Source organism: Hyaena hyaena, unplaced genomic scaffold (genome assembly GCF_003009895.1).
Source record: "Hyaena hyaena isolate Hyena2069 unplaced genomic scaffold, ASM300989v1 scaffold_233, whole genome shotgun sequence".
Classification (NCBI taxonomy): domain Eukaryota; kingdom Metazoa; phylum Chordata; class Mammalia; order Carnivora; family Hyaenidae; genus Hyaena; species Hyaena hyaena.
In genome coordinates, this window is record NW_024080866.1 from 429,489 (window position 1) to 438,735 (window position 9,247).

Consider the following 9,247-nt stretch of genomic DNA (forward strand, 5'->3'; position numbering starts at 1 on the left):
GCTTGGGATTCTGTCTTTCTCTCTCTCTCTCTCTCTAAATAAATAAATAAAAACATTAAAAAAAATTTTTAAGTATAGTATTCAGTGATTTTTTTAATAAATATATCCCATTAAATAGAAGTGAAATTCAACAGAAATGAGCAAAAAGGGCATCAAACTGTCCCATAAGCCTGATCCATGTTTCTTGACCCACCTCCTGTTGCAGGAATGTCCACTATGCTGCTAGAACCCGGAGCACCCAGCCAGTGCCTTGGAAACGCCCATTACTATGTCCCATCTGCTCTCCCCAACTTTCCCAGAACCAGAGTCCCACTGATGCTATAGTTCTTCCAAGTAGATATGTAAGGGTGATTTTAGAGGACATGCCAACCAACAGAGAGTAGCTGCAGCCAAATGCCAGCACCATCGCTAGGGAAACCGCTTCTCGTGCCACATTTAGGCCCTCTGGCTGAGCAGCAAGCAGCAGGGGAGGCTTATAGGCTCGAAACAGTACAGGTACCTAGGGATGCTCATCCAGGAATCTCAGGGTCCTGGGAGGCCCATGAGAGGCCTAGGCCAGTCCTCTTGGGTTCACAGCAGCTAATGACAATGGCAGTGTCTGGAAGGCAGGGATTTGTGTGTGTGCTTAAAGAAGCATGTGTGGCAAGGAGGTGGGCACAAACAATTAGAATGGTTTTAAGACCAGGGTCTGAAGATTTCCTGCTATGCCAAATATTAATAGTTTGTTAGATAATGGGGCACGACTCGGTCAAAAATGGGGTACACTTGGGGGCACCTGGGTGGCTCAGTGGTTAAGCATCTGACTTCAGCTTAGGTCATGATCTCATGGTCCATGGGTTTGAGCCCTGCATCGGATTCTGTGCTGACAGCTGAAAGCCTGTAGCCTGCTTCAGATTCTGTGACTCCCTTTTTCTCTGCCCCTCCCCTGCTCATGCTCTGTCTTTCTCAAAAATAAATAATTACAAGTTTTAAAAAATAGGGTACACTTGGAGGAGAAAGGGCCTCAGGGTATTGGCTATTTACCTACTAGTAGGGAAGTACTATCTTTCAAGATGTTTTTAACCAAGTAAAGCTGTTTTAGTCTTTAAAAGGATCCAAAAGCAAAAATCCAGAAGGCCCTTAGGAAGGACTTGAAGCTAGAACCAGCAAACCACTGATCTACAGAGTTCTCTCTCCATTTATCATCTCTGCCTTTCTTCGTAAGATCACACACTATCTTGGTGTTAGTTATATTCAGCTTTTCTGCTTCCAAGTTTACCTACAACAGCTTTAGCCACAGAAAGAGATGGGCTTTCTTTTCCTGAGCCTAATTCCAATTCTCCAACTGGGCCAGCTTGAGTCATATTCTGTGTACAGAATGACACAGGTAACACATCAGCCAGAAACACAACACAATGAAGGTGGGTTTCTGGCTGAGGAGTCATTACAAACTGAGAAGATGAAGCTATAAAGGTAGATGGATGTGAAGGACCTTGTAGGCCTTGAAGTGGGGGATAAGGATATGTTGTTTTGCAAGAGACAGACGGCCATTTCACTAAATGAGATGAAGAAAACAAAAAGCAAATTTGAAGACAAGGAAGAATATAATAATTGGAGATATGAACAAGTTTAATTATTTGCTATACCATCCAGATGGAAATATGTGGCAAATGGATGGAAACAAGGTTCATAAACTTAGGAGATAGGCAGGCATTTTTAGACTACTTTAGGTTTTGACATCCACCAGACTGAACTATTTTTTAACATTTAAAACAAAACTTTTTTATATAACAAAACAATGTATTAAAATTTACTTCCAGAAATGCCCGTTTTTTTAAACATGATATAATTATTTTCACATTTCTTTAAATGTCAAGTTATCTTTGGCAAATTTATCCAAAATAGTACATTTTCATTTTAGAACTTATTTTAGATTTATATAAGAGTGGTCTACATTGATATTCATCAAGATACTTTTCTCTAAGCCCTAATGGTTTCTACTTTACCCTTAAAATGAATGAAGTATCTTTTAATTGGGCATTCTCAAAAATATTCTGGGGAAAAAAAACTGTGAATTAAACACCCATAAATTCTTCTTCATTTCTGTTATAGTGTAGCAATTTGTCATCTAACCCATAGTGGTCTATCAGCTGAGTCAGGCTGAGTTTCTTATTCTCCTCACACAGAGCCGATTGCAACTCATGCAGCAACAGCTGGCTACAGCTTCTCCACTTCTGTATTAATGACTGTAACTGAGATAAGTCATTCTGAAATAGGAAAAAAATAAAGATATATCAATAAGTAGACAGGCATCCTATTTAACATACTTAATTAAAGTTGTTATATTCGTCAACTGAGTAGGTTTAAGGGGTAACATACTTGATCAGGATAGGGACTTCTACCCAAGCAAAAGCAGGATAGTTTTAAGTAGAATGGTTACATTGACAACTCAGGTTGAGTTCTATTCTGTTTGGTCCAAGCTCTAGATCATCCTTACTTATCCTCAGCGACAAATCAAATCACGAAGTAAGGAAAAACTATGTAGAGAAGCAACAATATGGGTAAAAACAAAAAAAAACCTTTTTCTATTATAGCTGTATTTTTTTAAATGAAAATATTCAACTTAATGAATATAAATAAAATACTCAACTTAATATAATTTTTCAACATTCACTATCTCATAAAACGCAAGTAGTTATATTTAGAAAAATCCTAAAAATTCAAGACAGCAAATAAGACTTACTATCCCACCACTTACTCCACAGTGCTGAGAAAGAAGGAAGAAAACAACATACGCATGAGCGATCCAGGTAAATAAAGGTTATCTTCTTCCAAGTGCCCAACTTCTATTTATTTCAATCTATCTCGGCTGAAATCTAAAATCTAATTTATATTTGTTGTTTTTACCAAACAAAATACCTGGAGCATTTTAACAGTTTGGAAGAACACAAGATTATTACTAAAAGTATCATTTATTGTACTCTTGTGGCCCATTTTTTAAAAAAATTTTTAATGTTTTATTTATTTCTAAGAGAGAGAGAGACCGTGTGAGCAGGGGAGGGTCAGAGAGAGAGGGAGTCAGAGACTCTGAAACAGGCTCCAGGCTCTGAGCTGGCAGCCAGCACAGAGGCCGACGCGGGGCTCGAACCCACAAACCGCGAGATCATGACCTAAGTGAAAGTCGGACGCTCAACCGACTAAGCCACCCAGGCGCCCCTGTGGCCCATTTTTAGCTTTTATAATCATTCACTGGCAGCTGTCACTTCTGTTCTCATTGTACTTGCATCATTTGGTACTAATACTTACTACAGGCTGGCAACTAGAGAGACAAGCTTCAACTGCATATTCAATGAGAGCTGGCAATTTTTAAAGTTGTATCTGGTGTTTCGAAACCTAACTCTCCTCTAAATCTATGACTTACATTTGAGTTACAGTTGTGAGAAGCTAGGTTTCTGGATATTTGGCTTATTGCTCATTATGCTAAAATAAACTTATTTCTCTCTGAAATTACTTATCATTTAACTAAAAAAAAAAAAAGAAATGTTTCTAAAATTATTCTCACCTTAGATCTATACATTTTGACCAGTTTTAGCCTTCTAAGAAGGTCCTCTTTCTCCTCAATCTGCTTCACCAGTTTTGCTCTTTCTTCACTTAATCCTTGTTTGGGAAGATCCTCATTCACAAAGTCACTTTGGAGATCACTGCATGACTTAGTATCAAGTGACTGAGATTCAGATGCACTGATATTCTTGAAGGTATTTTTTAAATATGTACTTTCAAACTCACGGTCTGTGTGTTTAAAATTTTCCTGAAATTCCAAACAGTTTTCTTCTGTTGAAGATGCTGGCTTCTTGGAAACAGTCTGATCATTTTCTTCATTCTCTACTTTAAGACGTTTTACCACACTATCACAGGAATTAAATGAAGACCTAGTTTTCCTTAACCGTTCTCTAAGTGTTGCACTCATAGGCTGAAAAAAGCACAAAACCTTAATTAAGAAAAACATTCTTGTGTAAATAAACAAAGACCTTACATTTCTACAGGAGACACCACTAGATGGCTTTATATCTCCATATATCTAAAGTAACAATCCCAAAATGTCTTTAATTCCTGCAAGCCCCATTTTATTCTTTTTATTTTAGCAAAGTCAGCACCCTTCTAGTGTTGAGACACTCATCCCCGTCTTCCCAAACATTTGTTCAGCAACTAGCACATGCCTGACACTACTGAGTGCTTCAGAGTTAAAAATTAAGGAAAAGACCTAGATCCTGCCACCAAAGACCTTCAGAATACGGCAGACTCAAACTTCCTCAATTTGGACTTTTGTAGTAACCTGATCTGAAAGTAAATGAAAATAATTGATTCAAGATGAAAATCTGGGGGGCAGGGAGTCAAATCCATAAGCTTAGGATAAAGACCTAAAATTATTAAATAGCTGCTAAAATATCTACTTATTGATCTACACATTATGCAAATTAACAGTCTTCAGCAGAATTAAACCCACTACAGGCACAATACCTAGAAATACAGACTAGCTCCACTGGAAGAACTAAGATATTCATACTTGTTTTCTTGAACTACTTGTACGGGAAGAGGGTGGACTGGCACAGTTCTGTGGAGTGCTAGGTAAAATCACAGCAGCTGAGTCGGAGGGGCTTTCCATCTTGAAAATTAAATCTTGGTTTACCTCTAAAAAAGAAATCAGAATGTAAATAAAATTAACCCGTACCTCTATGTACTCAATTTTTATAAAAATAACTTATTGTTGTACATCTAACAGCCACAAGTAAGCCAGCAACAATTTCACTTAGTTGTGATTCATTTTTGGGCTTTCTGCAGTTATCCATTTACCTTCCCAAGTAAGGCTGTGTTGGTCCACATGGTGACTACTAGTTTTTTCAGGACAAATTAACTAGCATCTCGTATAAACACTCTCCATTCTCAAATATCCCATATAGGTGCTGGGGAGAACCACCACCTTGGAATTCTTCAGGAATTCTTTTAATTTCTTAACACCAGCTTTATAATGAATGGAAATACAACTGAAATCTTGGCTCGAAAAACATAATCAGACCTGTCACACTACCTTAAACGCTAAAATGCTGTGGCTAGAACCAGGCCTGAAGAACAGCAACACAAGCGCAGATAAATATACGTCTGTGTCAAGTAGCGAAAAGACCCTGAAAAGGAGAGTTGGCCTAAGTTTCTTTCCTCAAACAAAGGCATCAAATTTACAGGGGGGTGGGGAAAGGGACGAGTTTCTTCCTTCCTCCCACCATTGCAGAAAACCCACTAGCCCTCGAGAGACCTCACTTAAGAGGGGGGTTGAGAGGTCCCCTGACCGCGGAAAGAGAGCTCTACTCGACCCCACAACCGACTCCCGAAACAGCCCCTCTCTCCGACACTAGCCGCACTGCACGCTACCTCCCTTCGCCTTCCCCCAAAGCAGAAAACGCGCGCAGTCGCGGCCGCAGCCGGTCTCCTCCCGGGGGCGGGGCCGCACGGGAGGCGGAAGAGACGCGCGATTGGCCAGATTGACCGACGCGTTCAGCTCTGCGCGGTTCAGCGCCCGAGAGGGGCGGGACTCCGCGCGCGCGGCCACAAGCTCCTGTAAGCGGGTGGAGGCTGAGCTGGGCGGGCAGAGACGCGTGATTGGCCCGGTCGGAGACGCTCGCAGCTCTGCTCCGCCGAAAGCCAGAGAGCTGCGGCCTCGTGCGCGCGCGGCCGCGAGCCTGCGCAGGCGTCGGGGGCGGGCGGGGCTGAGCTTGGGAAGATTGACGGATTCCGAGCGGGCGGTGCTTCTTTCCCGGGCGTCCTGTCTCTCTTTTTGCGTGGCCTCGCCTTCCTTTCCAGCTTCCTAGCTTTTTGGTTTTCGTTCCCCTCACCCCTCCGTTTTCCGGCCTCTCGTTAGTTTATGCCCTCGTTCCCCACAGGAAACGTCCTTCCTCAGACGTGGCGGGACGGACGAAAAGCCGCAGAGCCGGCTGTGGGTTCAGTTGACGGCTGCAAACGCCCCTGAGGCGGAGACCACGAAAGAGCAGCGCTGGGTAGCGCGGCCCTTTGAGAATCAAACATGTTAGAAATCTCTTCCGAGAGGCCTTGGGGATGCAGTGGAGCTAATTTCCAGCCTTTGCTGCCGCAAACGGCGGTTCCGTCATGGGTTTTCTACTGAAAACCTCAAAAATTTAACTTCTTTAACTTGGCTTCAAGTCTGGTCAAATCTGTGAGAATGTAGCCGCTTTGGGCTATACAGGAGGCCGACCATTGGTCCAGAATTCCGATATTTTGAGGCAGATATGGCCCTTGCTGAACACTGGTCAGGGCATTCCTCTAAAATAATCCTCCTCCACGGGCCTTGGTGGCTCCGGTTAGTTAAGCATCCGACTTTGGCTCAGGTCAGGACCTCGCAGTTCGTGAGTTCGAGTCCCGGGTGTGGCTTTCTGCTGTCAAGAGTTTCTAATCTCTCTCGTTTTCAAGATAAATAAAAAAAAAAAATAACCTTCCTCCAGGTGCCTGTCTGGCTCAGTGGGAAGAGCATGGGACTCTGGGGACTCGATCTCGCGCTGGTGAGTTTGAGACCCACGTTGGGCACAGAGGTTACTATTAAAAAATAAAACGTTAAAAAAAAGAATCCTCACTTCCCGGTGGTGGGGTTCTGTTGCTGTGCAACAGCCAAGTTAAATACTTTGGGTGGAGCCCTGGGTTTGGGGAGAGACCATTAGTAATTTCTGAGTCACATGGAAGTTGGGAATATTTAAGGAGCTGGTGTTTTCAACCCTAATGAATGGCCATTGTAAATGTTGACACTGTCTCTACCAGTGTCTCAGAGCTTAGAAGTAGCCAGGACCCCGAGGAATTAACTGAGTCCTAAGCAGTCAAATATAGAATCTGAAGACAACCCAGTGCATTGTATCATTGAGTATACAAACCTGGGAGGCAAATTGCCTTGGTTCAAATCCTGAGATTATTTTATATGCTTGGTAAGGTAGTGTCTCTGTGCCTTGGTTTCCTCATCTGGAAAATAGGCATAATAGTACCGCCTTCCTGGGGACTGGAGGATTAAATGAGAATTCATGAAGTGGGGGAAGCACTGAATAGTTATTTTATGTATGCAACTGTACTCACCATTCCCTAATTGTTACAGAGGTGTGTGTCATAGGGGCGCCTTGGTGGCTGAATCTGTTAAGCGTCAGACTCTTGGTTTCCACTCAGGTAGGTAATAATCTCGCCCGGTTCATGAGTTCAGGCTCCAGATCCTGCTCAGGGCTGACTGCACATGGCCCGCTTTTGAGTCTCTCTCCCTTCTTTGTTCTCTGCCCCTCATCCACTCATTCATTCTCTCTCTCTCTCCGTCTCCCTCTTCCTCTCTCTCTCTCACACACACACAATAAGTAAACTTAAAAAACGTATGCATCACATAATTCTTTCATCCTTTCACTTATCTCCCCCCAAAGGCCACATTTTTTAAAAAGATGCTATAATCTATAAGATCCTACATAATTTAAGCCAAAAAATAGCAGAAAATGTGGCGCCACCATATATAATTAATAAAATATATTTCACTTAAAAATTTTTCAAAAGTTATATAGACTAACCTCAAGGAAGTTACAAAATGAAAGGGAGAGCTCATGATTTTCTGATACAGGTGTTACCTCACCAAGCTACAAGTCTCTCTGCAGATTTATTTCTCCCTTTACTCACCCATTGGCATCAGTTGCACTGAAGGAGGCAGAATGATTCGTCCTGATGCTAGAAGCACAGTGCAGACTCTGCATATTCTTTCTACCTTGGGGCGTAAGGTTGGGTTGTTTTTATGATTCTCTAAAATCAGCTGCTCCAAAATCGTTTTATCATGACAGCCTAGGCTTAGAGCTGCGTTTTTGCTGGCTGCACAAAGGAAAACAACATCTTGCCTTGCAAATGTTCTGACTTGCTTATTATGTGAACTGGTATATTAAATGAGATTGTTTTGGCCAGATTTTCAAAGAACTTCGGAATAAGTACTCAGGAAAACCTGTATTTCAGAAATGCACGTTTGTTGACCTACATCTCTAACTTCCATGTGTTGTTAGAACTGAATGGTCTTCCCAGGTTTAAGTTTGGTGTTTTACTTACTCTCATGACATCCCCAAATAGAAACATACCTTCCATTCTCAACTTAGTGTGGAGAGTCTGGAATATAGCCCCCATAGTTTTCATTGTACCGTTAGATAAAGCCTAGTCAGTTGGCTTATAAGAGGTTTGTCTTTTGTGACACAGGACATTGCATGTTACTTGACACTTTTCAGGCTGGGAAAAATACTGCTCTTGAGAGCCAGAAGGCAAGGAGGACTCCTTACCCTACCATAGAGAACAATTTGAACAATAGAATTCGGTGATGATAGTAATTACTATTAACCTAAGGCAGGCTTTCTCTCTGTGTTTTAAAATTTCTCCAATACCCAAGGCTACTGTTAGCTACTGTGTTATTCATCAGGGAGTGGTAAAATACTTCTTCCAGTTCTTGTCTGTGATTATTGTCAGTGGGATGATGACATAGGCCTAAAAATCTTTATGAGGCTTTTTTATTCTTTTTTAATAGCAAGAAGAAAATAGTCTCCCTTTCTCTCTTTCTCCATATAAACACACACACACACACACACACACACACACACAGGTTTAAGCCACAATTTAAAATTTCATTTCACTGGATTTATTTTTGAAATTTTTGGCGATAGCATTATCTTAAAAATCTTAACAGTAATTTCAGGATGACCTAAATTCCATTCCATTGACTTTTGTGTGTTAACATAATTTTTTATATCATGTAGAAACAGCTAGTATCTATAGATTTTTTTAACAATGAAAAATATAAATGCACATTCTTAAAACCAGGATTAAAATCCATTTGGGTGAGGTATAGTGTAAAATCCACACAATTAAGTTGATTTATAATGTCCATTAGGGCAGGTTAAACAAAATTTAATAAAAATTTATAACACTAACAAAAAGTCTACTAAATTCTCTTAAGTAGCTTTCAATATTTCTTCTGACATTTGTATATAAGTTGAAAATCTTCAAAAACTCTCCTCTGCCATGAATTCGATTCTCATAGATTTATCCATGGTAAAGAAGATGTGTTTTAGTGTTCTATCATCTTATAAATTTCCCTTTGAGTAACTGACAAACTATTTCTATTTTCTCTATTATCAAAAGATCACATATGGAACTCTATAATGTGTAATTTATGGACTTTAAAAAAATGTTTAATGTTTATTTATTTTGAGAG

The 9,247-nt window shown here is 40.8% G+C and overlaps 1 protein-coding gene across 7 annotated transcripts; it reads right to left on the reverse strand.

Moving 5' to 3' along the window:
* Positions 1-1,584: 1,584 nt before the first annotated feature.
* SFR1 (SWI5 dependent homologous recombination repair protein 1) lies at positions 1,585-5,469 on the reverse strand. Of its 7 annotated transcripts, XM_039243917.1 has the most exons (5): positions 5,288-5,379; positions 5,066-5,159; positions 4,544-4,668; positions 3,542-3,949; positions 1,585-2,246 (listed from the first exon to the last, which is right to left on the reverse strand). In XM_039243917.1, the coding sequence occupies exons 3-5, from the start codon at positions 4,640-4,642 to the stop codon at positions 2,055-2,057; spliced, it is 699 nt and encodes a 232-aa protein (XP_039099848.1). In that variant the 5' UTR covers positions 4,643-4,668; positions 5,066-5,159; positions 5,288-5,379; the 3' UTR covers positions 1,585-2,054. The 7 variants fall into 7 exon arrangements, with proteins under 7 accessions (XP_039099848.1, XP_039099847.1, XP_039099853.1 ...); XM_039243916.1 differs by lacking the exons at positions 5,066-5,159; positions 5,288-5,379 and adding an exon at positions 5,404-5,469; XM_039243922.1 differs by lacking the exons at positions 5,066-5,159; positions 5,288-5,379 and adding an exon at positions 5,389-5,460.
* Between the last annotated feature and the right edge of the window lie 3,778 nt (positions 5,470-9,247).

Excerpts from the sequence above, each read along its gene's own strand:
- SFR1 (XM_039243916.1), bottom strand. The coding sequence starts at position 4,642 with ATGGAAAGCCCCTCCGACTCAGCTGCTGTGATTTTACCTAGCACTCCA. Across the intron at positions 3,950-4,543 it reads CAAGTAGTTCAAGAAAACAA|CCTATGAGTGCAACACTTAG; the intron begins GTATGAATATCT and ends TGCTTTTTTCAG. Across the intron at positions 2,247-3,541 it reads TCAAAATGTATAGATCTAAG|AATGACTTATCTCAGTTACA; the intron begins GTGAGAATAATT and ends TTCCTATTTCAG.